General features: G+C 47.2%; 9 protein-coding genes and 1 long non-coding RNA gene across 14 annotated transcripts; 3 read left to right on the top strand and 7 right to left on the bottom strand.

Moving 5' to 3' along the window:
* Positions 1-234: 234 nt before the first annotated feature.
* On the top strand, positions 235-3653 carry LOC136197172 (uncharacterized). 2 transcript variants are annotated; one of them, XM_065986879.1, is made up of 10 exons: positions 235-371; positions 435-648; positions 703-768; positions 830-901; positions 958-1124; positions 1168-1464; positions 1519-2202; positions 2251-2632; positions 2691-2726; positions 2783-3653. In XM_065986879.1, exons 1-10 carry the CDS (start codon positions 260-262, stop codon positions 3471-3473), a joined length of 2721 nt encoding a protein of 906 aa, XP_065842951.1. In that variant the 5' UTR covers positions 235-259; the 3' UTR covers positions 3474-3653. The 2 variants fall into 2 exon arrangements, with proteins under 2 accessions (XP_065842951.1, XP_065842952.1); XM_065986880.1 differs by having other exon boundaries at positions 422-648.
* On the bottom strand, positions 1867-5410 carry LOC136197176 (O(6)-methylguanine-induced apoptosis 2-like). 3 transcript variants are annotated; one of them, XR_010672477.1, is made up of 15 exons: positions 5238-5410; positions 5065-5192; positions 4920-5012; positions 4813-4858; positions 4709-4763; positions 4581-4650; positions 4465-4526; positions 4358-4407; positions 4209-4309; positions 4091-4161; positions 3839-4032; positions 3666-3781; positions 3562-3606; positions 2117-2168; positions 1867-2054 (listed from the first exon to the last, which is right to left on the bottom strand). XR_010672477.1 is itself a non-coding variant. In XM_065986884.1 (13 exons), exons 1-12 carry the CDS (start codon positions 5329-5331, stop codon positions 3714-3716), a joined length of 1032 nt encoding a protein of 343 aa, XP_065842956.1. In that variant the 5' UTR covers positions 5332-5410; the 3' UTR covers positions 1867-3606; positions 3666-3713. The 3 variants fall into 3 exon arrangements, 1 of the variants encoding a protein (XP_065842956.1); XR_010672476.1 differs by having other exon boundaries at positions 2117-3606; XM_065986884.1 differs by having other exon boundaries at positions 1867-3606.
* LOC136197175 (mRNA export factor-like) lies at positions 5345-7034 on the bottom strand. Its single transcript, XM_065986883.1, has 11 exons — positions 6843-7034; positions 6700-6795; positions 6558-6644; positions 6418-6504; positions 6294-6365; positions 6137-6244; positions 5969-6078; positions 5855-5921; positions 5689-5790; positions 5541-5633; positions 5345-5489 (listed from the first exon to the last, which is right to left on the bottom strand). The coding sequence occupies exons 1-11, from the start codon at positions 7017-7019 to the stop codon at positions 5403-5405; spliced, it is 1086 nt and encodes a 361-aa protein (XP_065842955.1). The 5' UTR covers positions 7020-7034; the 3' UTR covers positions 5345-5402.
* Positions 7035-7053: 19 nt separating this feature from the next.
* On the bottom strand, positions 7054-14600 carry LOC136197171 (GREB1-like protein). 2 transcript variants are annotated; one of them, XM_065986876.1, is made up of 14 exons: positions 14466-14600; positions 14007-14190; positions 13842-13949; positions 13686-13784; positions 13494-13638; positions 13231-13445; positions 13014-13181; positions 12871-12963; positions 10685-12809; positions 10257-10624; positions 10099-10207; positions 9553-10048; positions 8196-9421; positions 7054-8054 (listed from the first exon to the last, which is right to left on the bottom strand). In XM_065986876.1, exons 2-14 carry the CDS (start codon positions 14185-14187, stop codon positions 7205-7207), a joined length of 6183 nt encoding a protein of 2060 aa, XP_065842948.1. In that variant the 5' UTR covers positions 14188-14190; positions 14466-14600; the 3' UTR covers positions 7054-7204. The 2 variants fall into 2 exon arrangements, with proteins under 2 accessions (XP_065842948.1, XP_065842950.1); XM_065986878.1 differs by having other exon boundaries at positions 12871-12954.
* Positions 14601-14735: 135 nt separating this feature from the next.
* On the bottom strand, positions 14736-17308 carry LOC136197174 (extracellular signal-regulated kinase 2-like). The gene is made up of 15 exons (XM_065986882.1): positions 17047-17308; positions 16889-16987; positions 16803-16832; positions 16653-16743; positions 16533-16603; positions 16382-16477; positions 16167-16312; positions 16060-16118; positions 15931-16011; positions 15827-15881; positions 15625-15762; positions 15463-15568; positions 15200-15415; positions 15013-15141; positions 14736-14959 (listed from the first exon to the last, which is right to left on the bottom strand). Exons 1-15 carry the CDS (start codon positions 17110-17112, stop codon positions 14747-14749), a joined length of 1596 nt encoding a protein of 531 aa, XP_065842954.1. The 5' UTR covers positions 17113-17308; the 3' UTR covers positions 14736-14746.
* LOC136197559 (uncharacterized) lies at positions 17309-17992 on the bottom strand. Its single transcript, XM_065987349.1, has one exon. The coding sequence runs from the start codon at positions 17990-17992 to the stop codon at positions 17309-17311; it is 684 nt and encodes a 227-aa protein (XP_065843421.1).
* A 358-nt stretch (positions 17993-18350) lies between these two features.
* LOC136197265 (2-iminobutanoate/2-iminopropanoate deaminase-like) lies at positions 18351-19148 on the top strand. The gene is made up of 5 exons (XM_065986996.1): positions 18351-18465; positions 18534-18594; positions 18644-18743; positions 18790-18858; positions 18914-19148. Exons 1-5 carry the CDS (start codon positions 18374-18376, stop codon positions 19027-19029), a joined length of 438 nt encoding a protein of 145 aa, XP_065843068.1. The 5' UTR covers positions 18351-18373; the 3' UTR covers positions 19030-19148.
* A 1627-nt stretch (positions 19149-20775) lies between these two features.
* Positions 20776-22988, bottom strand: LOC136197259 (uncharacterized). Its single transcript, XM_065986990.1, has 14 exons — positions 22861-22988; positions 22661-22810; positions 22493-22608; positions 22273-22436; positions 22114-22223; positions 21970-22065; positions 21836-21919; positions 21726-21781; positions 21606-21676; positions 21451-21556; positions 21290-21392; positions 21148-21227; positions 21025-21099; positions 20776-20967 (listed from the first exon to the last, which is right to left on the bottom strand). Exons 1-14 carry the CDS (start codon positions 22934-22936, stop codon positions 20884-20886), a joined length of 1371 nt encoding a protein of 456 aa, XP_065843062.1. The 5' UTR covers positions 22937-22988; the 3' UTR covers positions 20776-20883.
* A 15-nt stretch (positions 22989-23003) lies between these two features.
* On the top strand, positions 23004-24776 carry LOC136197257 (arylsulfatase B-like). Its single transcript, XM_065986987.1, has 3 exons — positions 23004-23120; positions 23167-23439; positions 23487-24776. Exons 1-3 carry the CDS (start codon positions 23016-23018, stop codon positions 24642-24644), a joined length of 1536 nt encoding a protein of 511 aa, XP_065843059.1. The 5' UTR covers positions 23004-23015; the 3' UTR covers positions 24645-24776.
* Positions 23344-25185, bottom strand: LOC136197266 (uncharacterized). Its single transcript, XR_010672496.1, has 4 exons — positions 25076-25185; positions 24821-25022; positions 24708-24770; positions 23344-24647 (listed from the first exon to the last, which is right to left on the bottom strand). It is a non-coding gene; the product is annotated as an uncharacterized lncRNA (long non-coding RNA).
* Positions 25186-25351: the final 166 nt, after the last annotated feature.

Here is a 25351-nt window from a genome sequence, read left to right as displayed (position 1 = left end):
GAGCGAATGCTTAACATCGCTGCTGATTGGAAAGACGGGAACGTTCCCTGTGCCCCGAAGGCACAAAACCGCGGCCGCTTAGGAGGGGCGTGGGCGGCACGTGCGTTTCCCGTGGAAACATGAGAATTGCTGAAGGGCGAGTAGGCACTCGCAGTCACTTACGCGATTGTGGACTTTGAAGTAGGGACGATAGTGCAGTGTGCACTGTTTGGCTTTTGTGTACATGTAGTCGCCCCTTCGTTTGGTTCCACTTCCGGGTATGGTATTTAATTGGTCACGTGATAGATTTACTGCAGTCACTCGACGCGTGAAACCTCATCTTTGTACTAGTAACGGGCGATTGAAAAAAAATTTGCCGATATTCTTTCGAGGTAGACAAGCGTAGTTGCTTATATGGCTAATGACTCACGTGATACGATAGTACTCACCTGCAGCATTCCTTATCGTTCCTGTGTTTCTATTCTTTCCAATGGGCAACTCACCACGATTCATTGCTCGCGCTGCTGCAACGACTCTGGTTTTGATCGTGGCTTTGGGTTTCCGGCTTCGAGTCGCCGTCGACGCAGTTCCGTGTCATTGGAATTATACAGAAGAAGAGACTCCTGATCGATGGACCGTCTATAGCTTGACCAGCAATTGCTCTGAACTGTACGGTTGACTCTACGTAAAGCAGAGCGAAAACTAAAGGGCTCCCTTTCACAGAAACTTGAGCGGCCTCAATTTGACAACCCTGCCCACTTTCGTCAACTTCACGCAACTCAAATACCTGTAGGAAGTCTACCTTGTAATCTAATGGATGTCCCGACTAATTGACCTCGGCCTTCTGCAGGAACTTGACGTGGAACAAATTGACTCGAGTCGTCGAAGAATATTTCATAGATCTTTGCCTATTGGAGTCTTTGTGCGTACACTATTGAAATCCGTTAGTCATTCTAAAAGCATCCGGATCTTCCGTAGGTACCTCGAAGGCAATCCGTTTTCCTGCTCAAGTTGTGATCGACTTCCCATTAGCCCTTCTCTCTACAGTCTGATCAGAGACAGGGATAAGTTAATATGTCCAATCAGTCAACAAACGTTTACCAATGAGACGCGAGTTATTGACTATGCCCAGCAATTCTGCCCAGGTAAAAGTTACACATAAAAAAGTACATGTATATATTCTTCTAGGTTATCCGAATGCTATGGCTGTCTACGTTCGCTGTGGCAACCATCCAAGCAATAAAAAGCGTGCTTTTAATAGCTCGAGCACTCTAGACTGCGTCATAGAGTGCGGGCGACAAGGAAAATTATTCGCTGTTACTAGATGGCTGGATATAACTCGCGCCTTGGCTTCGTGTTCTTGCTGGGATAACGCTAATACGCAATTTCCTAAAACAAATAAAGCAAATTGCAATCTACCGTGCCCGGGCAGTGATAAACAAATTTGCCAAGGAGCAAATATGTTCTCTGTTTATGAAATTTCAGGTAAACATCTACGGGTAGTTTATTTATTAGTTAATTTATTATTTTACCTCAAAGACGAGTGCATTCAAGTTTCGTACGAAGAGAGAGAAGACTGCAGTCAAGGCTGGCCTAACATCAGCGAAGACACGTGTCGATACAGAGAATGTTGCTGGGACGAAACCTATGGACACCCTCACTGTTTCTACGCAAAAAACTCTACGAGAGCAACCCACTGCAATCGAAGCTACAGTCTCCAAACGAAAACCGCTAAATCCGACTCTCCTGCGCAAGCATTCTATTACTTCATAGACGCAACTGAACCTATTGGGTGCAATGGAACATTGATTGCATGGGAATACAATATTGATAATCGAAACGGTCCGGAGATACTGTGTAAAATGGGTGTGTGGAGACCAATCAGTGCCGAATCACTCCTTTTTGTCAATGGAACCGAGCTCAGTGTATCAGAAAATAAAACAGGCGAGGTAGTACTAAACCTAAACGAAAATTCTTTTTCCGTTCAATATCAAGACATTATTGGAGTTTTCTGCAACTGCACCAATTTCTTTTTCTTTCCCTTCTACTTTTTTGACAATGAAAAACAGTCAGCTCTATATTGGAAGAAAGAAGCCACTTGCTCTAACGAACACTTTTCTAACGATTTGCTACTAACTGTTTCACTAGCAGACTTTGGTGCAGTGTCGCTCTTCGGTCATCCAGATCGACTTTACATAAAGCCAATTATAAAGCCATCAAATGGTACAGATAAGATACAAGCGCATATAGAGACTGATTTTGTTCTATTAGACTCAAACGTCTCTATTGCCAGGCCAACAACACCAAACCAACAATCTGGTGATGATAGACTCTTGGCTAACGCATGTTCAGAACCCACAAAAGCTATTTCTACTACTAAAGCTACAGCCACGAATCCAACTACCAAAAACGCGTCTATTCCTACAGCTATCAATGAGACACCTAATCCAACAGATGAATCTACTACGCCTATAGGCACAACATACCAAAGTACCTACTACTTTTCTTCTAGTGAAAACCCAACATCAAAGATCACTACTACTATTTCTACTTCTGTTGGTCAGACGTCTATTCTACCAATTGTCATTGGAAGTGCCGTTGGAGGAACAGTTCTAATTCTTCTAGCTCTATTAGCTGGGGTTTTCATAGGAAGGTAACTCTAATAGAGAAATCTAATCACAGGCCTTGCTTCTATAGTGTTCTTCTTCTAGACATGGTGTAGTATCAAAACGAAAAATGACGAGGAGGTATTTAGAGTAGTTTTCTCCATCAAACATCCTTATATCATCATGATCATTTTTAGGGAAACGCCTTCATCTGCAATCCTACTACGAAATCGTTCGACAACGGACCCCGTTGCCTATGCTCAAACGTCGCTTTCAGAAATGTCAGCAAACGCTGGGGCGAATAGGGAACCCTATGAAAACCCTGTAAGTGCAACTGAAGTGGCGCCGAGACTAAGTGACGCACAGTACAAGAGTCTGGAACGCTCGACTCAAAGTCCTCTACCAGTTCAGTATGAAACACTCAAGACTGAAGCTGAAATCGTGCGCGAAAACGAAACAGATACAAGGGAGGTTACTTGGCAACGAGGCAAGTCACCAACGTATGCGGAAATCGAACCGGAAACGATTCAAAATCCGGCCTACGCTGAACGGGATCAGGAAGATACTTGTAATCATTATACAGGTATCGATCCGAGAACAAGGGAAAAACGGAAACCGTATGAAATGACTCAACTAAAAGAAGCAGAGAAGGACGTTGAACGGGATCAGGAAGATGCCGGTAATGAGCATACAGGCATCGATCCCAGAACAACGGGAAAACGCAAAACGTATGAAATGACTCAACTAAAAGAAGCAGGGAAGGACGTTGAACGGGATGAGGAGGATGCCAGTAATGATTATACAGGCATCAATCCCAGAACAACGGAAAAACGCAAACCGTATGAAATGACTCAACTAAAACATGCAGAAAAAGACGAGACACTCTAGAACCTAATCTAATTGGGCAGTAGCATGAGTGCCAATAATAAAATAAAATGAACGAAAGGGTGGGCGGGGACAGTTGTGGCCTGCTTACCTTTCACGTAGAGCTTTTTGTTCTTTATGTATTCATTCAGTATCTCTAAGAATTATACTATATAGGCACGGGGGGGAAAAGACATACGTATAGTAACTATGAACCTTTTAAAACTTCGGCGGCGAGCAAATGAAAGCAATTCAATTAATTAATTAAACCCATTTATTTGAGTAATTGAATATAAAAGACTGTTTCCCGCCAGCACGTGGACGATAAGCGCCTAAAAAAATATACAAATTAAATCAGAAAATGCTAGAAATTCCCTTCTTTTTTCTACCTGGTCCCGGTGCACAATCGCCCTTCATCGTCTCACTATTCCACCGACTCGTTCTGGATCGAAACACGGCTCCAGAGCTAACCTCTTTCTCAGGCTCATTAAAACGAGTAACATTATAATGACCAGGGCCAGGTGACGCTGGTGGACCAGGCATTGGCATGGCGGGAGCCGAAAAATTCAAATAACACCTTCTCCTTAATATGTATGTGCATATTAAAAATTCACGTTAAATTAATATTGAGTCTTTCTTACGGTAATATTTGCTTGGAGACTGTTTCAGGTCTCTTTTCGAATGGATCATAGGAACCCGGGCCCGGGTTTTTCTGTGGCGAGAAATAATTGATCTGATTTTTTAGTTTCGACTTTTTACTGATGATCCCATAAAGCTTGTTCTTTGCGTTTGGGATTTGAATCCTGACGTCGATACGGCGCACGATTTGTGCAGAATATCGTCTCTAACGATGTAGTGACCTAGAAGAGATATACAAATAATAGCTAAAGAATGCGTTGGAGATTTACATGGGGACGGATTCCCCTGTTTGAATTGATCATAAAGACTTCTTCTCGTTCTATAAATTAGAACTAGAATTTTCACCCCACATTAATTAAGTAGAAAATATTCCTACGTTGATTTGAATGAAGATTGAGCTGCCGCATTATGTCCAGGCCCCTGTCTCGCCTTCTCAACCTAATAATAATAAAGGAATTAATTAAATAATTAAAAGAGATGGACTCTTTGAACCGAGTATGCATTGGGTGCTGGATTGTTAAATTTTCCTTTGCGTTCTACTGCAATTGGTGGACAAAAATTCCTAAGATTTGAATAATGGAATTGAGATATTTAATTTAATTTCGTTGCTTTGTACCCACCGACTTGTTCCCGGTTTATTGTAGCCAGGAAGTGTGGGAGTGGGATCATACGAAACTAGAATTTTATAATTATATAATTTCATATTTTTGAATTGATTTTTTACCCGGTCCTACGTCACTTCCGACCTTTTGTCTATGAAATCTTCTCGTCTTTATCGTATCGAAATATCATCTCTGATTATTTATTGACTAACTTTTCTTTAATACTGACCTTGGACGCGAATCCTCCCGTTCCGCGCGTCGAGTACGACTCCTGACGATCTCTCCACGATACAGCGTATGCGGCTGGTCCGGGATTCTCATTCTAGAAGAGATCGGTCATCGCGATCGCATTGGCGCGACCGAAAACGTCGAACCAAAGTCGCTGCGTCGGCGAATCGCGGCGTTTTCGTCGAAAAACCCTTCCTCTCCGTGTTCTCGTAGAAATACGTTTGATATTTGCTCGGAATCGTGCCGCTTTCGCTTGCTCTGATTAAGCGGTTACCTAGCAACGCGATGATCTTGGCTCTACGGCCCCGAAACAACGAACCGGTCGTCTTGGCGAGTTTTCCGCCGCTCACATGACCACCAGCGCTGCGTTCGATAGTCGATCTGACGAGACGAATGCTATCTGGTGACGCCATGGAATTGTTATGGTAAGTTAGCGCACGCTAATAAGGATGGTACATTAGAAAGCGAAAGCCCAAGCCGTTATTTATTTTTTCTTTCTGGGCTTTAGTTCTTCACTGCACTTTCGAAGTAGAATGGCATTTTTCTTCGACGGATCAAAATGTTCATGACCCTGAAAAGATTTCTCCTTAATTAAAATATATATCTGACTTTTTCGTAGTACCTTTGACCAATCATAACTAGCTGCATAGGCAAGCAATTCCCCGTTGAAATTGAACCCACATGACACCAAGGGCAAAGGCAATGCATCACCAGTCTAGAACCCAAAAAAATGAGAAAAAATTAATCAGGAGTGTATGTGTGCATCAAACCTTTAGTTTCGTCCTCTGATCTTTGTCCCAGTAGCTAAATTTTCCGTCAGATCCCACAGTAACCAGAGTACCGTGCACAGGATGAAAAGCAATGTCATTGACCTTAGTTAGAAGAAGAAATCCATCTTATACATACATGTAGCAAAAAAAGAAATAATTTTTATACGGCATAAATATCTTGAACGGAGCCCGAGTCGCTGCTTCGGTGACACTTGAACGTAAAGTTATCCTTTCTATATTAAAAAATGAGATTTTGCCTAGCGCGTTTTTTGCTACTAACGGTTGAGAAGGTGCAATGTATTGTATGGCTGTTCGACCTTCGATCGAACCGACCGCAAAACCAACAGGAGAATTCGTCTTCTTATCGCGAAACGTTGAAATGCAGCGATGCTGAGAGAGAAAAAAATCCAGATCAAAGTCTACAAATAATAATTAATTAATAATCTACCTGGTATTTTAGAGGTGACTCCATTCTCTTAAATTCAGCCGGCTGATTCTCGAGCTGATAGACAATAATCTGCCGGCCTGCAGTTCCAACAACAGCCATGGGATAATCCTAGCCCAAAACATTAATTAAAAAGATATGATTAATTTCTAATATTTACCGCGTCGGCGCAGTAGACTCGTTCCGGAAGTTGTAGCGTTGTCAATGGCTGGGGCGATCTTGCGTCCCAAAACTGGAGAGAAAAAATCCAATATATTTTCAAACTACCATATATGGAAATGTACTTTGAGAGTCTTGTCCCAGCTGCCCGTCATCAAACAACTGTACGAAGGAGTTTGAATCCAATTCACCGTCTTGATAGGAGCATCGTGCTAGAGAGAGAAAAACGTCGTGATGACGTCATAAATTATATTTGACGACGAACTTGAGCGACGGCGATCGACTGATTCGAATTCAAATCCCACAATTTCGCCATTTTGTCGCACGATCCCGTAAAGACTTTCGTTCCATCCTAAGATTTATTTTCCCTATCGTATATATTGTCACGTGACGACTTCCGTGCTTACGGCGTGCCAACAGGAACAAAGAACGGGCGCCGAATGCGATTGCTGCGCTCTCGGAGTCGACTGGCCTTGTTGCTCCTGAATTTCCCAGCAGCGTACCTAAATAGAAAAGATTTAGACCCAATTGCGACGATTATACGCCCTACGTTGTTGTCCCACGACGTTGCAACGAGGAAATTCGCCTTTGGACTGAAACGAACCGACGTGATGCTGTCGTCCGGTGGCTGCGTCACTTCGACGAAGTCGCGACGAGCTTGACTTGCAGCTGCTCCTCCTGCAAAGAGGCCAGCGCCCGTGGCGGCGGTGCGACCAAGGAACGCCATGCGTTTACGGGGAGTTCGAGATCGTGATCCCGTATGAAATTAATAAATACGTTTTATTAATCTGTGCATGCACATTGAAAAGAAACGCGGACGTGAAAGCAGCCTTTTTGTCTCATCAAAACGAACACACCAAAAAATTTTTTTAATAATAGGGAGAAGGTTTTTTTTTTTTCTGATACTAAATCCTAAGGACAATACGTTCCCGTTAAAAAGAAGAGAGGAGAACTTCCCGCCGGACTAGCCGTCTGAAATTCGTCGCGCAAACGCAATCGCCACATATCTTCGACTTCCAAACGCGCCACTTCCTGTCGCAACGCCGTCCGATCTCGACACACCAAGCAGAGTTTCGCGCCGCTCACAAACTTCAAATTACGCAGATGCGCGGCGGTGAGACGACTATCGACAAAATAGAGTAACAAACCGCCAAAAACGACCGAAGCCAACGAAGCAGAAGACGCCGGCCCTTTGGGATTCAATACAAAAACGGTAATATTAGGACCGAGATTAACATAACGACCGGGAACGAGAACGGGATGATCAGGCGACTCGTTAGCGACGGGAAAAAGCGTCGACGCGGCGAGAGCGAGATATTTCTGCATGAGATAGTGAGACGGCGCTTGGACGGGCGAAACGCTGACGGCGTCCGGAGCGCAAGCCAATCGACTGACGTCTAAGGAGTCGTTTGTCGTCGGAAGCGCGAAATCGGTTGCGCCGCCGACGGCGATGCGTTTGCGCACGAAGGCGAAGTGACGATAGCGGCACATGACGACGCCGGCGAGACCGCAGCGCACGTTGAAGTCGAGCTGCTCGGCGCCGTAGCTGAAGGGATCGTAGTCGACGTGGAGAGCGCGTTCGAGATTGAGGAGAAGAGCGCCGGGGGAAATTTGAGCGTGGGCGAACGTGGCGCGGTTCATTGAGCGGCTCAGGTCGCTGTGCCATTGAAGGAAGCCGATCATGCCGTAGGAAAGAACGTGGGGGTCCTGTTCGACGTGAGTGAGAACGTCGCAGAGCGATACGACCGTCTCCTTGCGATCTCTACGCAGAGAAAAGAGAAAATATCTTATATAAGATATACGTATTTAATTAAATATTATAATGATTATTCTCTTATAAGATATACGTATTTAATTATATTGATTATTCTCTTCCCCCCCTCTCTCCCTCCCCCCAACTTACTTTGACCCAATGCACTTCCACATGACAATAGAATCATCGATCATAAGCAAAAGTGGCCACACGTAGCCCTTCCCCGCGAAGCCGTCCATATTTCGCCAACGATCTCGCTCCACTTGCAAATTCTGCGTCGCAAAACGCTTAATCCAATATCGAGCGGCGCCGATTCCCAACTGATCCGCCGACGACGGCAACGCCATGATAATATGATTGGGCCAACAGCGCGCATAGAAGGCCAATTCGCACTGCTTCACCACCAAAACAGCGACGTGAGTCGACTGATTCATGGAATAATACAAATTCAATAACCCGTGTTCATATCGGCCGCACGTCGGAATGAAAACGGGCGTGCGAACGGCGCGCACGAGGCAATCGTCGGCCGGCAAAGCGAGCCCGCTTTCGGCAAGAAGCGGCAGACGCAGACTCGCCATCGTCTGTCGTCCGTCATTAATGCAAAAAAACGCTTCGTACGACGGCGGCACGTGCCAATACAGCGTCACCGCTTCGCCGCCGTCGACGACGAGCGTGTATTGAAACGGGGCTAGAGAAGCGGAACTCGCGCGGCCACTCGATCGACCTCGCGACGACGACGGCGGCGGCGGCGCGCTCGTCGATCCGACGACGCCTTCGCGATAAACGCGACACGGTTCGCTTCGATGAAACGCGTCGTAACTACACGTGTGCGCCATCGTGAGAAATATCGTCTTGCGAACGAGACGGCCCCAAGCGTCGACGAGCGGCGCTCGGACGATCGACGGCACCGCCGTGCGCGCGCTAGACGCCGATACGTCGGATTGCGACGATCCGCGACGTTCGCTTGCGTCGCCGTCCGCCGCCGCTTCGTCCGACTCGACGGCACTTCCGCCGCCGCCGCCGCCGCCGCCCGTTATCGCGGCACTCGATAGACTCGCGAGAACGCGCGCCGCTTCGGAATCCCGTCTTCTATCTTCGTCTGATACGGGATCTGTTGTTGTCGTGGTAACCGAGGTAGCGCGTTTTTCCCAAGCGACGGGACTGACGGCTATGTTCATTGCGACGAGACCCGTGGAAAGGTCGCACGGGACGGAGTGAATAGCCGGATAAGGCGGAAAGACGCCTTTGAACATGGAAGGACGTTGGGGCTCCAAATCGATGAGAGGAGCATCGTCGTATACTTCAACTTCCTGGTACGATTTCAGAGCGGAGTGAAGCAGTCGCGCCAAGCAGAAATAGACGTTCGTCTTACCGATCTATCAACGAGAAAAAACATAGGTACATCCGGGCACGAAGAGGTCATTTGACTGCAGTCAAATGACGTCAAAAACGCGTCGTTTTAATTCGAAAACAGCGCGAATCGACTCGAAATTAAATTCTGACTAACCTGTGGCGGACCGGATAGGAGAAGTCGTCGCGGATGAAATCCTTCTTTTCCGTCGCGAAAAACGCCGATTTGCGCTCGCATCGACTCGTCGCCGGCGACCCACGTCGACGAGCGTCCGAAATCGTAGTGCGTTTTACGCGGCTGCGTCCACGAGCGATAATAGAGCGATTGATTGCGAACGGAGCAGCCGGCCATCAAAGGCGGCCGATCGACATTTAGTATCCACGTCGTCTGGGGATCGGGACATAGGAGAAGACGTTTCTCGTGAACGCGATTGACGGGCGTGTGGAGAAGATGATAGAGCGAGCGCGGAACGTAATAATGCAAGAGAGACGACAAGGACGACGATTTGGACCCCCCACCCCCGCCCCCGCCCCCGCCGGACGACGACGATGGCGCGACGTCGTAATGATAACAGAGACCGAGTTCTTGCTCCAATTCCGCGCGCGTACACGTGGGCATATTCGTCGCGCGAAGATCGTAATACTTGACGGATCTAGAGACCCAATCTTTTACATATACATATATAAACTAGGCTTTCATTACCGTGGAAACGTGTTTCCTATGCGATTTACCCCCGTATAAATAATAATACACGGGAGACCTTCGAGATCGGAATAGGATCGCGGCGTCCAATTCTCCGCTTCCGCTTCGTCTGCATGGTAACCGTTACCTAGCAACAAGCCACGTGGTTTCCTTCTTACCTGTTTCGGTGAAACGCCAACGGCGCATTCGAGTGAGATAGTGTTCGCCGACGTTGAGTTCGGTCGCGCCGTCGTCGAGAATGACGTCGAAGCGGAATTTGAGTCCGAGCATGTCGCGCGCGTTCGTTAGACGTTTGTGCATGAATTTGGCGAGACGGAGAAAGGGAACGCGAATGAGGACGGAACAGCCAAGGCCGTCTTCGAGTGAGTCGGGTCGTCGAATTAAATCGGAGAGTAGAGAAGCGGTGAGAGGACTCGGATAGTGTTCCGCCGGCAAGCACGACGAATCGATGGCCAATAGCATGCCGGAAACGTAGTTTCGGACGAGTAGAGCCGTTCGAATTTCACTCTCACTCAAATCGTAACAACTAGGAGGGAGAAGAGAGAATAATCAATAATTAATTATTGATTATTTTGATGCTGCTCACTTGACGTCGGAGCACTGACGATAGACGGCATCTTCAAACTCGTCATCCTGTCGAACGAACTGCGGTTGCCGTGAATTATTCATCGCGCCAAGACACTCCGCCAGTCCAATATACGAAGCACCGGCGGCGGCGGCGGCACCGGCGGCGGCACCGGCGACGGAGGGAACACTCTTCTTTTTTTCCGCCGAAGCGACAGCGGAAGCGGCGCTAAACCCGCTACCTCCCCCGCCCCCGCCCCCGCCCCCGCTGACGGCATCCATTTCATCGTCCCAATGAACTTCGTTGTCCGGGCTAACGCGAGATGAGCAGTGTTGCAATGCGTAGGGCATCGACGTCACGAGCAAAGCAATGACGTTATCGGCTTCGAGTAGATCCTTGCAGTTGAGTCGCGTGTCCACGACGACGTGATTCGCCGGCTCGCCTTCGTACTTTCCCAAGCCGAGATGGGCGGCATCTTGAACGACGAGAAAAAGCGTCGTCGGATTTTTACGCACGCGCGAAACGAATTTGACGAATTTCGCCGACTCCTCCGGATGATAACGACCCTTGATGACGTAACGTGCCGCCGCTTCGTACGTATTCGCCGCCGCGTCGGAAACGAGTCCCAATTGAACGAGAATATACGACGCTCGAAGACGAGAAACGGTCTGATGAAAGAGAGCGTGATCCATGGGAACCATGACAACGAGTTCCACCCCGCCGCGAAATCGACTTAAATCCAGATGACGTGGCCACGTGTCGGAGAGAACCCGTATGCGAGTCATGAGTCGCCCGGCGAGCGCTTCTTGGCTAGCGCGCGTTACCGTCGCTTCCGCCGCGTGCGCGAAGAGTTCCGCGTGGGGACGAATGCGTTCTAGCGTGCGCGAAACGTCTTCCTCTTGTATGAGATCGAGTTCGTCTTCGCTGAACGGCGAGAAGGCGTCGCCGTTCGGATTCGACGCCAAATTGGCGGCAAATTGTTTCAAAAATGAATCGAGTCCCGGATTTAATCCGGGAATCGCGCCAATGCCGTGTGCAATGAGATTGACGAATTGACGTTCGCGTACGGGCGCTTGGCTGACGGTTTCCGGGTCGACGCCCGCATCTTGAGCAATGGCTTCGGCTAGCGCGCGCGATTGAACGGGATTGACGACGAGCACGCCCACTTCAATAGACCAATATTTGGACGCTTGCAATATGATGACATAATCCGGGAGATGTTGAACAGTATCTAATTTAGTGAGCGCCGCTTCGACGCCTTCGCCAATGGACGGCGCCGTAATGACGAGAACTCGACCCTGAGACGCGTAGGCGGTGAGACGAGCGAGAAAGGGCAATTGGGTGTGCGTAAGAAGCATGGAATGTTGCTGTTTCACGTGCTGTTTCGCCCACGCCCCTTCGCCGTGACGCGCGCTATAGATCATCGCTTGAACGTATTCGCGTTGAACGAGATCGGATTCCGGTAGGGAAGCGAAATAATTGACGATGAGAAGAGCCAATGCTTCGCTTGGAAGCGAAACGAGACTTCCGGCGACGGCGGCGGCACCGGCGGCGGCACCGTCGTCTCGATCCGGCGATTCTCGCGTTTCCGTTCCCTTAGGCGACGTGGCGAAACAGCCCTGTAGCAAATTGCTTATAATCACGTGAGGAAATTTGACGTGAAGCGGCGCATCTTGACAGGAAAGTAAAACCGGTTTAGCCGGAAGTCGACGTTGAATGGCCGCGTTGCTACGATACGCCGCCGCCGCCGTCAAACTCGTCGACGAATAATGAGAAAAGGACGGTTTCGTAAGCGATTGACTTCGCAGCGGCTTCGATGACGTCGACGATGACGTCTGTAGATCAATGTCAGGTGAGAGAACACGACTGACCATGTTGAGTCGACGTCGTTGTTGAATGTCTTCGGAGACGTCTTGCAGAGTGATGAGGGGTCCGGCAAGGGACGCTCGTTTCGATTGATTCGTTGTCGTTGTTGTCGTTGCGACGGTTGCTATGGAGACTGTAGGTCCGCCCCCCATTGGGGTGCGGAGATAGTCGGAACTTCGCGAGCGATGCGACGGCTGGAGGAGATTGAGTTCGGATTGTTTTGAAGGCGGCGGCGGTCTGCCTGTGACGTAGTTTGTGCCCGCCGCCGAAAGCATGGAACCTACACACGCGCGAGGGAGAAAAATACGGATTAGGATAATAATCTATATTTTTTTTCTGACCACATGGGACTCCGTCTGGTTGATCTTCGTACTCTGATTTCATTCTCTTTGGCTGTGACGCTTGTCTTGCGTCATTGTCTTGACCTGGATACTCTAATTATTTATTTATTTATTTATTGAGTGGAGGAATGATGTGTGCGTACCTGTTTCCATTTCATAGGCGGTTCCTGTAGCGGAATCGTCGACTCTCACGTGATGATCGGGTGGACTCTGCGAAGGGCTGTGACGCATCTGATGATGTTGCTGAAATACAGCCGACAAATGAGACAAATTCACCGCCGGAGTTCCACTCGTTCTCCTCCTCGATTCCGCTACAAAAAAAATAAGATTAATAATAATTTGGAAATATTGATTACGGACCTCTCCATAGAATCGGTTCGCCGCGCGTTAGCGTTCCCTGGGGCGAACAATTGACGTAGAAGCGAATGTGCTTTTGCTTTTTGGGCTGCGTCGTTAATTTCATGTTGCAATGATGGCAGAATTCGGTGAAATAGCGAAATCCCTGTCGACCGCAGCCCACGCAATTCCCACTGAATCCTTGCAAAGAAAATCCCGTCTGATCATCAGGTAAATATCTACGATAAAATATGAATTTGAATTTATTTATTTATTTATTTATTTACCGTTTATCGACTACTGCCAATATCATGATGCTTCCTAGCTGAGGCGAACGCATTCCAACTAGAGAAAATCCATCCGGGACATCGATTCTCTGCCCTTGATTATGAAGACGACTTAGCCTCAATTCCCCATTCGACTGGCAACGACCTAACAAAAAGAAATAATAATAATAGTTATTGATTATTGATACTGACCTGGAACAGTGCATACGGCAACTGACGCATAGTCTTCCATCTCATTGAGACCGCCTGAACCATTTCCGCTTCCCGTCACGTGACGATTTCGACTCGCCTCTTTAAATTCAATAAATAAATAAATAAATAAATAAACGTTTGATTTTTTTTCGATACCGTGATGTTGCTGCTGTTGCGGTTGCGGCGACGAGAGTCGCTGTTGTTGCGATTGAGGCGATGGCCCGGATGCTTCGAGCATACGCGAAGAAGCAATTTGCGGCGAATCTTCGCGAAAAACAAACTCATTTCGCTTTAGAAACGACGACGATAGAGTGGACGTACCGGGTGAGTGGGTCGGCGAGAGTCCGCTGACCTCGACAGTGGGAGGGGGCCTCACTTGGCCCGCGGCTCCCGCTATCGCCGCCGAAACGGCAGCTTGAACGACGGCGCGATGAATATCGGGCGTCGATCCGCTTCGTTTTCCACCGCGCGCGCCGCCGCCGCCGCCGCCGGTCTCCGTCATCGCCTGGAATAACAATAGTCGCTTGCGTCCGCCCTACGTAGCCACGCGCCACGTCGGGCTGTGTGCTGGCCTGTGGGTCTCGAAGACGATCGCGCGCTAGGCTATAAATAGATCGTCGGGGGATCGATCTCCTGCTTTGGGCTGGCCACGGCGCAGGGGGGGGCAAAAACGTTTTTCGCTTGCGTCGCGCGAATAATAATATCTGTTTTCGTGTCCGCGTCGCCTTTCTTTGTTCGATTTACGCGCGGGCGCGACGGCGACGGCGCGAAGGAGCTTACTTTTGTCGCCGTAGCAAAACTCGCCCCGAAGTCGTCTCTTTTTTCTTTTGGTTCCGTCCGCGGTCGATCGACGCTTCGGTGACGGGACGTGCGGACGCGGCGGACACGTTCGTCGCGCTGGGGCCTCCGTTTATATTAGCGTGGCTTCAATTCAAGCGTCGGACGGCTATTGGTCGACCGCTAGACGACTGACGTCAGTTAAAATTCGATTAGTGCCCACCTACGTAGACACGCCTATTCGCGCGCGCGCGCGCGCGAGAGAGAAAAAAAGTGTCCTTATTCTACCATCTTCTATCGCGAAGTGCTTCGAGGCTCGATTTGGATACGGTAGCAAATGTATGCGTTGCTTTCCCGTATAACGGACGAGGTGGGCCCCCGGCGTTCGCACCGCCGCTTCCGTAGGGCCGTCGCTGCGCGTGGGAGGGAGGTCCCGGCTGTTGCATTGCCGCCCTTCGAGCGACGTCTCGTGCCGATTCCGGACGACGTTGAGGAATCTGCAAATAATTAATTAAAGATTATTATAATCACGTGTTATTGATTTATTTACTATTCGTGCGCTAACGACTGCGAGATCTTTGTCCTGCGATCTCGTTATGACGGGACCTGTCGCTTTTAGACTAGACGAACGAGGATGATGTCGTCCAATGGGCGGCTTTTGTGACGATGATGACGACACCTGATAGAACATCATTCGATTATAAATAATCAAGCGACGCGTCTAATTTTATTATTACAAATGGATTGTCGTCGTCATTGTCGTGAGAACGAGGATGCGGAAGTCGTCGTTGAAAGAGAACTGCAGACGCTTCTTCAGCAGGCGGATTAGGACTTTTCTCCTTCGCTATTTCTTCCGTCGTCGCCGCCGCCTCTTTCGTTTCCTCTCGTTTTTCCTCCACTTTAATACTTTCTTCACGACGTTCTCTCAATTCCTTTCTTCGTTCAGCAATATCCTATAGAAAAAAAATACAATAGAGATCCTTGGTCTTTTTTCTTTTACCTTATACAGCTGTTTTCTGTATTCCTCTATGCTCAAATGATCGTTGTCGTCCAAACGCAGCACGACGTCGCGACGAAGAACGGGCTCGTTTTCGGGCTGATGGAATCTGCTCACACACTCACATGAAAAAAAAATTATTTATCGGGGGTCAAAATACTGTACTTTGCTACGTAAGGATGAGTCAACGCTTGCTCAGCTGTCAATCTCTTATTGGGATTAAAGTGAAGAAGTCGGCTGAGCAGATCGAGTGCGTCAGGCGACGAGGAAGAAAAGATGTCGTGCAGAGAACGTCTTCGTCGACTGATAAATAAATAAATAAATAAATAGAGGATTTATAGAACTTGTGTCTATGTGATGTTCTTACTGTCTAATTTGACTGAGGGTCTGTTGGGCGTAGGGCGCTTTCATGCTCTCAATATCTATTTGCGATTATTTAAAAATTAAAATTATGATTTTTTCAAGTTTTGCCTTCGCGAGTTGGCGGAGGCAGCGCTTCCATAATCAAATTAATTTGCGAAAAGGACGACGTCCCGGGAAACAAAGGTTTCCCTAAGAGAAAAAAATCATTAATTAAAGTGACGATGATGGATATTTTACCTAGAAGCAATTCGCCGAGAATGCAACCAAGTGACCACATATCAACTCCTTTAGTGTATCTATATATATAGGATAAGAGTACGTGCTACTTATCTCTCTCCTTTTACCTGTGAGAGCCGAGAAGAATTTCTGGAGCGCGGTACCAGCGAGTTGCTACGTAGTCCGTCATCGCTGGATTTATTCCTTCGATGCTGCTACTGTGAGACGAGTAGTGAAATCGAGAGACCGATCGAGCCAAGCCAAAATCAGCCACCTAAAAATAATTATTGATATTGGGGTCTCAAGGTTGGGTTCCATTTATTAATTATATTGGAGTACATACCTTGATAAAACAGTCGGAATTTAGAAGGATATTACTGGGCTTTTGGTCTCTGTGAACGACGTTGCCTGAGTGAATGAATCGAATTGCCTTGAGCAGCTGGAGAAATTGAAAATTTGATTTTTTCGCCTTTGAACTCCCCCGCTTCGTTTACCTGATACATGATATATTGCTTGTGAACCGCTTTGAGAATATTGGCTTTGATGACGGCGTGAAGATCAGTATCTAAAATTAGATGTTTTAATTGAAAATTTTAAATTGATCACGATTTTACCCATGTATTCGAAAACGAGATAAATGTCCTTATCATTGTCCGCCCTTATAACATTTAATAATTTTACGACGTTTTCGTGATGACCAAATTCCTTTTCGCGAGAAAGAATTAGTAACGAAGTCGTCGATTGGTTCGACGAGGGCGTTTTACCTGAAGAAACATGATTTCTCGATAGGTTCTCTAGAAAAGAAACGATTCGAGCGCGATGAGACAAAAAAACGGCGTTTTTGAGGCACTTGAGCGTCCGTTTCGTTCTGAAACGCATCGAAGATCTTCTTTAGAGCGACTATTTCGCCCGTTTTCTTGTCGATCGCCTTCCAAACGATGCCATACGCCTAGAAAAAGGAGATTCGAGCGTTCGATGGTCCGGATATGGAAAAGATGACAGAATTACCCCTTTCCCGACGCGTTTCTGGATTTGGTATCGACTCGTGACGTGGCTATCGATGTCGGTGCTCATTGAATAGAGTCGATAAGGCGGTTAGGCGCGGATTAGCTGATTCCCCAACGGTCGTGTACGGGCACAAGAGTTCCTCTCGTAGTCCAGGGCAACATCAAACGCACGCTACAAGCTACAGTACAAACAAACACTGACCAAAAAGCGCAAAGCAAAGCATTAGCAAGCAATCACAACTGTTTGCAGTTTTTTCATTTGTTCAGCTGTTTGAAACCAAAGCAACTAAACCAGCAAAGAAGGTAGCGAAAAAGCCCGACTTGGCCGCCGCAGCAGCAGAATCGCTCTTGCACAAAGATGTATCACAGCACGACGTTTTTGTAAAAGAGCCAAAGGATTTCGAAGCTACAGCAGCGTCACACACAGCCTGCGTGGCGCAGCCACTCGAATAGGAACTTGAATCGAGAGTAGACTTCGTCGTCGCACAGGCTAATTTCGTGTTGTCGGTGACACTGCACGTGACTTTGTCGGTGCACGAGCTCAAGCTGGAAGACGATACACAGGTGTAGCACTGGAAATCTTTGTTCACATTTTGACTTCCGGTAGTGCTGACGACACTGTCGAAGTCGCCGTTGCAGTTATTCGTCGTGCAACATTTTGTTTCCGTGGTTATGCGACCGACCGTTACCGAACCGTTTGCGCACGTCGCAGCGCAAAAGCGAACTTCAAATGATATGGTCAGATCGTCTGATTTTCCGACGGTGTTCGTCACAGCGCAGAAAGAGTTTGCGCCGTTTGGGCACGTTTTGGAGTACTTGGAATTAATCTCTCCTGACGAGCATTCCTCCTCTGACGGACTGTGGCACGAGTAACAGTTGAGGGCGAGAGAAGTGTGTGCAGCGAGCACGATGCCGAGAGAAAAATAGACGAAGAGTTTCATGGTCATTGTGATCGGATGAAAGCACGAGGTCGAATGACGAATTATCACGCCGTTCTTTGATTATCTGAGGAGACGATCGACGCGCGTGAGCGGAAAACGCTTTCCTGTCCACGCCTCTCGCGTTGTCCAATGAGCTGACAGCGTGCTCTTGCTTTTCATAACTTTTGCGTAATCATGCTAATCGACCGGACACCGAATCCCGGTGGCTGCAATCCCCTATATTATACATGTAGGGTCTTGTGTCCTATGAAGTTCCATCCCTTGCCTTAGCAGTAGGAGAGGACGCACCTTGTTTATGATATAAAGCGGACGTTTATCTTCAGCTTTTCAACGATGACGTACACGGCCATCATGTGATGGATCACCTCGCGCTAAGGCCATTGTTTCATGTTCCGTGCATCCCGAAGAGTCATGTCCTCTGCAGTCGTTCGTCGCATCATTAACACTCCTCTTGCTCCTGAAGCTATAGGACCTTACAAGTGATTTCTACGAGCGCGTAGGCGATATCGCGTCTAGATGCGCACCTTTTTTTTCTTCTCTGTTGCAGTCAAGCGATTGTAGTTGACAAAACCGTCTACGTATCAGGTCAACTTGGACTCGATCCTGATGTGGGGCCTCCTCCTAAAAAATTCGATACCTTGTCTAATTTTTCTTTAGAGTGGCGATTTTCCCGGAAGTGACGTCGAATGTCAGACGAAACAAGCTTTGATAAATATGGGTCATATTCTTGAGGCTGCCAACTCATCTTTTGACAAAGGTTAGCGTGATTTATCCATTGAATAATCTAATTTCCTTTTTTTCAGTTGTCAAGACTACCGTTCTTCTTGCTGATATAAACGACTACGCCAAAGTCAACGAAATCTACGCGGAATGTAAAAAGAATTAATTAGGCAAAACTTTTATTGGCATGGGTATTTTTTCCCTTAGATTTTACTTCATTTTACCCAGCTAGAGCCGCTTTTCAAGCCGGGGCACTTCCCAAAGCAGCCAAGGTCGAAATTGAAGCCATTGCAATAGCAGGAGACGTCATTGACGAAAAATAAAATTGACCGGCTCGTTCACTGAGAAGAAACAAAATCGCGCGCTTTTTTTCTTTTTGTGATGTGATTTGTCAATTTTTGTTGGATTTATGTGACGCGTACATGCAAACGCAGCCATTGGACATCGACTCAGATCCCAAGGTAGTCCTATTCCCTCAAAAAAACGCGTTCGGAATTTTTGCTTAGAGAGGAAATTTTCATTTTTAGATACTGTATGACTGATATCACGTGATGTTTTTTGGAGGAGCGACGTCTCTCTACTTTGGCGTCGTTTTGAAGCGTTTCTGCTTGTCCGATTGCGATAAACGTAGGCCTATAATAGCTTATTGCAGAACTGCGGCAGAAAATAGCTAGCTTTGGGGGCCTCCGAGGGGGATACTCACTGCGTGTTCTATCTACAGGGTCAGTTTCATCGTGCAGGCGACCGAAAAGCCTAGCTTTGCGTAGACGAACGAAATCTCGACTTCGCCATCTCGAAAGGAGGTATACTCAAAAGCGAGGGCTCCCCAATCTCATCGATCGCTGTTGTTTTGACAAGATCGAGTGAAGACCATTCATAAACCAGGGTTCTGCCCACATGGGTCGGGCCCCGACCCTCACTCCCCTATCGCCGACCCATACTACTGAAAGCCCGTAGCTTGCAGCTGGATACATCGTCCAAAACCAATTCTAAAGTGGTCCAAGACAAATGCGTGAATTTTCGTTTTGATCGCGTTCATTTTTGCGGGGCGTGGATCATGTTTGATTTCATCGCAACGAACGCATACCATCAAAACGAAAAATCAATTGCGAGTGAATTTTTCAATTAGTGCTGTAAGAAAAGGAGCGAGACTTTCGTAGTTGAATAGCTTGACTAGATACCGCATTTGTTCAACTTTACTGTAACAAGTGTCTCCCTTTCGTTGCGCGCGAGCGACGCTTGCGGTTCAGGCGCAAGGAACGCCACTCGCGCATAAAAATCAGCGACAATTTTAAAATTGCGTATTATGTCTATCCTTCCAGACCTTCCCACACTGAAAAAATTCTCGGCAGAATCCTGATAAACAAACGCTAAAAGGATTCATGTTGCCCGTCGTTTCGTATTTGCAGACACAGATAGACGCTTATCTGCTGGAGACTTTGATGGACGCCAGGTACTTTTCTTTTGTTTTCCCCGCCTGTCAATTGTTTTACCGTGTAGTTGTTCCTCCAATCCGACGAGGCAGACGCAGCCATCCCTCTGTGGCCAAGAGCGATAAATAGGCCATACCTCTGCAGAGGCTATAGAGTTGCCTCCCCGCGTAAGGCTGAGCACTGGCGGGTAAATCAGTGACGCCCCTTGGAATTGCACCTGTGAGTGGACTGACATCCCAGCTGCCACTCGCAGTCCAAGGCTCGGAGCCAGGAGGTTAAACGGGCTCATCCTCCGCGGGGGAGTCTGGAGTGACCCCACGAGTCCGTTGGACTCATAGGCAGGTGCCCACCTGGCCTTACCCCATCTGGGGCGAGGGGGTGGATGGAGGAGAGGGGAAACTATGCTCAAATTTTCTTTTACATCCGGGACTTTTATTAAATAAATTTGACACGACTTTTCCTACTTTTCGTTTTCGTGCGGCCCTATCTAGTAATCGCGCGCCTAGCTACACTGGAATCACACGTGATGTAATATGCGCCTAATTCTATAGATAAAAAAAAACGTATGGGCTAAGTGTTCTAAGTCTTCGTCTCCTTCTTCTTCTTCCCTATGTGCGATACAAAAACAAGCAGAGATTATATCGACAAAAAAAGAAATTCGCTTTCTTGTGTACGCGTTACAAAAATCAAAGCACAAAAAATTTAAAAAAAGCACGCGTTTTCGTAATTTTTGCTTGATTACGCTCAAACGTAGCCGTTAAAAATCGACTCAAACATTTCCTGTTTTCCTGATCTAACTTCCGGTTCGCCGTGTTTCAGCACGTGAGCCTGAAAAACAAAAACAAAATTTTCCATGTACAAAAAAATCAACAAAAACCCACTCACTTCCATTTCTTCCAAGGTAGCCTTATTCTCCTCGATTTTCTTTCCCAAACCAGAATCAAATCCATGATAGCGATCCTACGAAAAAACGCCCATAGAATTAATCAATTAAATAATAGATTTCACCTTGACGAGGCCAGGAAGAATTCCATCATCAAGAACTTTAGCGGCAATGCGAAGAGCCCGAGCAAAAGTATCCATTGCTCCTACAAAAATCCCACCCCAAGGGCATCTAGGTCATCATTAACTAAAGAGAATTTTTACTCACCAATATGAGACACAAACATGTCTTCCAAATCGGTTGATTCCCTGCGGACTTTGCAGTCAAAATTAAGGCCGCCTGGAGCCAAGCCACCCTGCTCAATAATCGCCTATTGAACAAAAAAATCTCTCATATATGTATATATATATGTATATATATTATTTTACCTTCATGACGAGGGTTGCGTTTTTGACGTCCATTGGAAACTGATCTGTATCCCAGCCGAGATCTGTTGAGCCCGTATTGCTGTCAACGGAGCCCAAAAAGCCGAGTCTAGTCTCATATTAGAAGTCGGAACTCAATTTTTCAGTCGTTTTTTTACTTGGATGCCACGACGACGTCGTGCTCGTAACCGTGTCCAGCCAAAGTGGTGTGATTTGGCTCAATGTTGAGCTAAGAAATCGAGTAGAGTGAAATTCAGAAATAATATAATAGAATTTACTTTGAAATCTTTGTCCAATCCGTATGACTTCAAGAAGCCAATCACAGTCTGAGCGTCTAAAAATTAAAAAATATCTCCAAAAAAGATAACGTCATTTTAAAATTAATTACCATAGTCATATTGATGTTTGGTTGGCTCTTTCGGTTTCGGTTCAATCAAAAGCTGCCCAGTGAAACCAATCTTATTCTTATAGGCTATATATATATATATTAGGTCAAATAGCTTATTTTTAAGAATTATTTACCTATGGCCATTTTGAAGAGAGCGGCCATGTGATCCATCTCGCGTTTCACGTCCGTGTTCAAAATGCTCTGATATCCCTCGCGGCCGCCCCAAAAAACTAAAAAAATCAATATCATAAATCACGTCTGGAAATATTATCCCCAACTGAAATTTTCTCCGCCAAGCTTCTTCGTAATTTCGAGCATCTTTTTGACTTGTGCACCGGCGCAAGCAAAAACGTGCGGATCGGGATTCGTAGCCGCTCCATTCATATATCTGACGTCATCAGTTTTATTTATTTATTTAGAATTTTTTCTTCTCTTACCTTGGATTGGCAAAGAGATTGGATGTGCCCCACAGAAGTTTGATGCCGTATTTGGACTGAAGTTCCAAAGCCAAATCGCTCAGCTCATCCAAATTTTTATTCGTCTCCTCGAGAGTCGCTCCTTCGGGCGCAATGTCTCTGTCGTGAAACGTCCAATATTTGACCTAAAAATCAGAAATTATTTTTTCTATTTTCCCCGCCACGTGTATGTAGTCCTTGCCCCCAATTTGTGGAGAAATTCAAATGCGGCACGCATGCGTCTTTTGGCGTTTTCAATGCTGTCCGTTCCGTCCTCCCACGGGCGAATGAGCGTTGGAAATCCAAACGGATCAGCTCCTAAGGAATTTTAGTGTCTAATGCAGCGCTTCGATGAGAGTTTCGATTTTACCGGTTCCTCGAAACGTGTGCCAATAGCAGACGGAAAAGCGCAGCCACTCTTCCATCGTTTTGCCGCGTATCTTTTCCGATGCATTGTAGTGCTTGAAGCAGAGGACTTCTTTGGGACCCGCTTTCGGTTTGAAGCCGATTTTGCCGATTCCTGTGTGCGCGAGCTGAAAAAGTGTATCGCACGCACTCGTAGGTTCCTACCGGGAAAGAATTCCCCGCTGTCCGTCACCGATTCGGCGGTTTTTGACCGTTTTGCGGCAGGAGCAAACGAAGACATAAGTGAGTAGGTGGGTGCGTTTACGCTATTCGACCAATCAGCAGGCTACGTTCAAGCACGTGATTACTATCCTCTAGCGATGTTTCAATGGTGTTGTCTCGCTTTCTGTCTCGTCTGCTGCTCTTCTTTCAGTTTCGCAGCAACGCAAAAGCCCCATATTGTGATGATTGTAGCCGACGATCTCGTAGGTGCTCGCTAACCGAAAGCAATGCGATGATATGTTCCCGTAGGGCTGGGATGACGTCAGTTTCCACGGATCCAATCAAATTCCGACGCCCGGCATCGACTATCTCGCAAACAACGGCATAATTTTGAATAACTATTACGTCCAGCCTGTTTGCACGCCGACGCGAAGTTGTTTCATGACGGGACGCTATCCAATCCACACGGGCCTTCAGAACGGCGTCATCATGGGATGGGCACCCTATGGACTCGGATTAGACGAAAAAACCTTGCCACAATATCTCAAGGAATTGGGATACTCAACGCACGGAATAGGAAAAGTGAGTACTTTGTGAGTAATAATATTTAATTAATTAAATGACTTTAGTGGCATCTCGGTTTTTATAAGCCTGACTATACTCCCACATATCGCGGTTTCGATTCCTATTTCGGTCTATGGACAGGCAAAGAGGACTACTACTCCCACATAGACGACGAATACCATGGTTACATCGGCTACGATCTAAACGACGGCATGAAAGAAGTCGCGCGCGACTACCAGGGCCAATACGGCACGGAGCTATTCACATCCAAAGCGATTGACGTCATCAAAGCGCAAGCAATGAAGAACGTGAATACATCTTTGTTTCTCTACCTCGCTCATCAGGCGGTGCACAGCGCCAATCCCTCAGCTCCTCTCCAAGCGCCCCAGCACCTCATCGATCAATTCTCTCACATTGACAACAAACAGCGACGCATCTACGCCGCCATGGCAACGAGTCTCGACCAATCGGTAACCAACATAACGGCGGCACTCAAATCAAACGGACTATGGAATAACACTGTTATCATCTTTACGACTGATAACGGGGGTCCCGCTTATTCGGACTACAACGTCGCCTGCAATTGGCCGTTGCGCGGTCGCAAGGCGACGCTTTGGGAGGGCGGAGTACGCGGCGTCGCATGCGTACACTCACCGCTTATATCGGAGAAAAATTCCAAGCGCGTTTCCATGGATCTCATGCACGCCACCGATTGGCTTCCGACGATCGTGCGCTTGGCTGGCGGCAACGCGGAGCACATGAAACCGGCGAATAAGACTCTAGACGGCTTCGATATGTGGGATACGATATCCAAGGGAGCCGATTCGCCGCGTACGGAAATACTTCATAATATTGACGGCAAACACGCGGCGTTGCGAGTCGGCGATTTTAAGCTGCTCGTGGGGCAGGGGAATAATACGTGGTATCCCATGCCGACGGTTCGGTTGGAGGCTGAGACGCCGATTCCTGGTGCCGTTGTTCGATGTGGCGATCGTCCGAGTGGGGTGCGGGATTGCGATGCGACCAAGTCGCCGTGTTTGTTTAACATTAGCGCGGATCCGTGTGAGTTTAGCGATTTATCTCTGAAGGAGCCGGACGTTGTGGAGCGTTTGATGAGGCGCTTGGACGCGTATAAAGAAACGGTGGTGCCGTCGCGAAATAAAGCGCTCGATCCCAAGTCGAATCCGAAGCTGCATGGGGGCGATTGGGTCCCGTGGGAATAGTCGCTGTCGATTGTACGAACGCTGAACATTATTTGAAATTTTTTCGTTAGTGTTATTATATACCATGTGAATTCAATTGTTTTTCTTCTCTGTGCAACCCGGATCTTTCTCCTCAAACTTTCTGTTCTAAAAATACCTTCTATAATTCAATTAAAAATATTGATTATTAAAAATACTTTGATCGTTGATCGCTTCGTTCGATAAGCCTTTCTACTTTGTCCTCGAGGGTCTCTTCGCTCTCGATGACGTCATCGGAAACGTTTTCGGTCGAAAACTCTTCTATTGGCTTAGTTCTCGATTCGATTCGCGTTTTCCTGAGTCGATTGATTGAGATAGAAGTCAGCTGTAGGTGATTAACGTTCGTTTGACGCGATTTGGCTAAGGAATGAGCTCGATAAGAAAAATCGACGAGCGCGATTGCGTTTTCTGACCTAAAGGAGGCTAGCGGAGCTCGGTGAGAACATCAGCGGAGGCGAAATAGGTGAACGAAGAGTTGCGGCAGGCATGCGGCGCTTTTTCTGCGTCATTTTCGCCGATCTTGAAAAAAGCGAAAGCGCGCTAAGGGACGCGAATTTGCCGCGAAAATGAGCCGCGACGAACCAACGAACGAACGAACGAATAAGACTTACCTTTACTACGTCGTCGTTCACGTTTTCTCCGCCATCTTCTTCGTTGCGAGGCGTGAAATCTTGCACCACCAACGAAAT

The sequence above is a fragment of the Oscarella lobularis genome, chromosome 17, assembly GCF_947507565.1.
Source record: "Oscarella lobularis chromosome 17, ooOscLobu1.1, whole genome shotgun sequence".
NCBI classification, from domain to species: Eukaryota; Metazoa; Porifera; class Homoscleromorpha; order Homosclerophorida; family Oscarellidae; genus Oscarella; species Oscarella lobularis.
Note: the sequence above shows the minus strand (reverse complement) of the source record. Positions and strands in the feature narration are given on the sequence as shown.

What these genes read in the sequence shown, in the direction of transcription:
- LOC136197172 (XM_065986879.1), top strand. Translation starts at nt 260, where the DNA reads ATGGTATTTAATTGGTCACGTGATAGATTTACTGCAGTCACTCGACGC. An exon ending in CTCTGTTTATGAAATTTCAG is followed by an intron (nt 1,465 to 1,518) that starts GTAAACATCTAC and finishes TTTACCTCAAAG; the next exon opens with ACGAGTGCATTCAAGTTTCG. An exon ending in AATTATAAAGCCATCAAATG is followed by an intron (nt 2,203 to 2,250) that starts GTACAGATAAGA and finishes TTGTTCTATTAG; the next exon opens with ACTCAAACGTCTCTATTGCC.
- LOC136197176 (XM_065986884.1), bottom strand. Translation starts at nt 5,331, where the DNA reads ATGGCGTCACCAGATAGCATTCGTCTCGTCAGATCGACTATCGAACGC. An exon ending in ACAGGGGAATCCGTCCCCAT is followed by an intron (nt 4,310 to 4,357) that starts GTAAATCTCCAA and finishes TATCTCTTCTAG; the next exon opens with GTCACTACATCGTTAGAGAC. An exon ending in CGATTGTGCACCGGGACCAG is followed by an intron (nt 3,782 to 3,838) that starts GTAGAAAAAAGA and finishes ATATTTTTTTAG; the next exon opens with GCGCTTATCGTCCACGTGCT.
- LOC136197175 (XM_065986883.1), bottom strand. Translation starts at nt 7,019, where the DNA reads ATGGCGTTCCTTGGTCGCACCGCCGCCACGGGCGCTGGCCTCTTTGCA. An exon ending in TACATTGCACCTTCTCAACC is followed by an intron (nt 5,922 to 5,968) that starts GTTAGTAGCAAA and finishes TTTTTAATATAG; the next exon opens with AAAGGATAACTTTACGTTCA. An exon ending in CTAGTTATGATTGGTCAAAG is followed by an intron (nt 5,490 to 5,540) that starts GTACTACGAAAA and finishes AAATCTTTTCAG; the next exon opens with GGTCATGAACATTTTGATCC.
- LOC136197171 (XM_065986876.1), bottom strand. Translation starts at nt 14,187, where the DNA reads ATGACGGAGACCGGCGGCGGCGGCGGCGGCGCGCGCGGTGGAAAACGA. An exon ending in GCAACAGCAGCAACATCACG is followed by an intron (nt 13,785 to 13,841) that starts GTATCGAAAAAA and finishes TTGAATTTAAAG; the next exon opens with AGGCGAGTCGAAATCGTCAC. An exon ending in TGCCGTATGCACTGTTCCAG is followed by an intron (nt 13,639 to 13,685) that starts GTCAGTATCAAT and finishes TCTTTTTGTTAG; the next exon opens with GTCGTTGCCAGTCGAATGGG.
- LOC136197174 (XM_065986882.1), bottom strand. Translation starts at nt 17,112, where the DNA reads ATGAGCACCGACATCGATAGCCACGTCACGAGTCGATACCAAATCCAG. An exon ending in TCTCGGCGAATTGCTTCTAG is followed by an intron (nt 16,012 to 16,059) that starts GTAAAATATCCA and finishes TTTTTCTCTTAG; the next exon opens with GGAAACCTTTGTTTCCCGGG. An exon ending in GCCTCCGCCAACTCGCGAAG is followed by an intron (nt 15,882 to 15,930) that starts GCAAAACTTGAA and finishes AATCGCAAATAG; the next exon opens with ATATTGAGAGCATGAAAGCG.
- LOC136197559 (XM_065987349.1), bottom strand. Translation starts at nt 17,992, where the DNA reads ATGACCATGAAACTCTTCGTCTATTTTTCTCTCGGCATCGTGCTCGCT.
- LOC136197265 (XM_065986996.1), top strand. Translation starts at nt 18,374, where the DNA reads ATGTTCCGTGCATCCCGAAGAGTCATGTCCTCTGCAGTCGTTCGTCGC. An exon ending in CAACTCATCTTTTGACAAAG is followed by an intron (nt 18,744 to 18,789) that starts GTTAGCGTGATT and finishes CCTTTTTTTCAG; the next exon opens with TTGTCAAGACTACCGTTCTT. An exon ending in CAACGAAATCTACGCGGAAT is followed by an intron (nt 18,859 to 18,913) that starts GTAAAAAGAATT and finishes TTTTTCCCTTAG; the next exon opens with ATTTTACTTCATTTTACCCA.
- LOC136197259 (XM_065986990.1), bottom strand. Translation starts at nt 22,936, where the DNA reads ATGTCTTCGTTTGCTCCTGCCGCAAAACGGTCAAAAACCGCCGAATCG. An exon ending in TCTCTTCAAAATGGCCATAG is followed by an intron (nt 21,920 to 21,969) that starts GTAAATAATTCT and finishes ATATATATATAG; the next exon opens with CCTATAAGAATAAGATTGGT. An exon ending in GACGTCGTCGTGGCATCCAA is followed by an intron (nt 21,557 to 21,605) that starts GTAAAAAAACGA and finishes ATATGAGACTAG; the next exon opens with ACTCGGCTTTTTGGGCTCCG.
- LOC136197257 (XM_065986987.1), top strand. Translation starts at nt 23,016, where the DNA reads ATGTTTCAATGGTGTTGTCTCGCTTTCTGTCTCGTCTGCTGCTCTTCT. An exon ending in TGATTGTAGCCGACGATCTC is followed by an intron (nt 23,121 to 23,166) that starts GTAGGTGCTCGC and finishes ATGTTCCCGTAG; the next exon opens with GGCTGGGATGACGTCAGTTT. An exon ending in CAACGCACGGAATAGGAAAA is followed by an intron (nt 23,440 to 23,486) that starts GTGAGTACTTTG and finishes AAATGACTTTAG; the next exon opens with TGGCATCTCGGTTTTTATAA.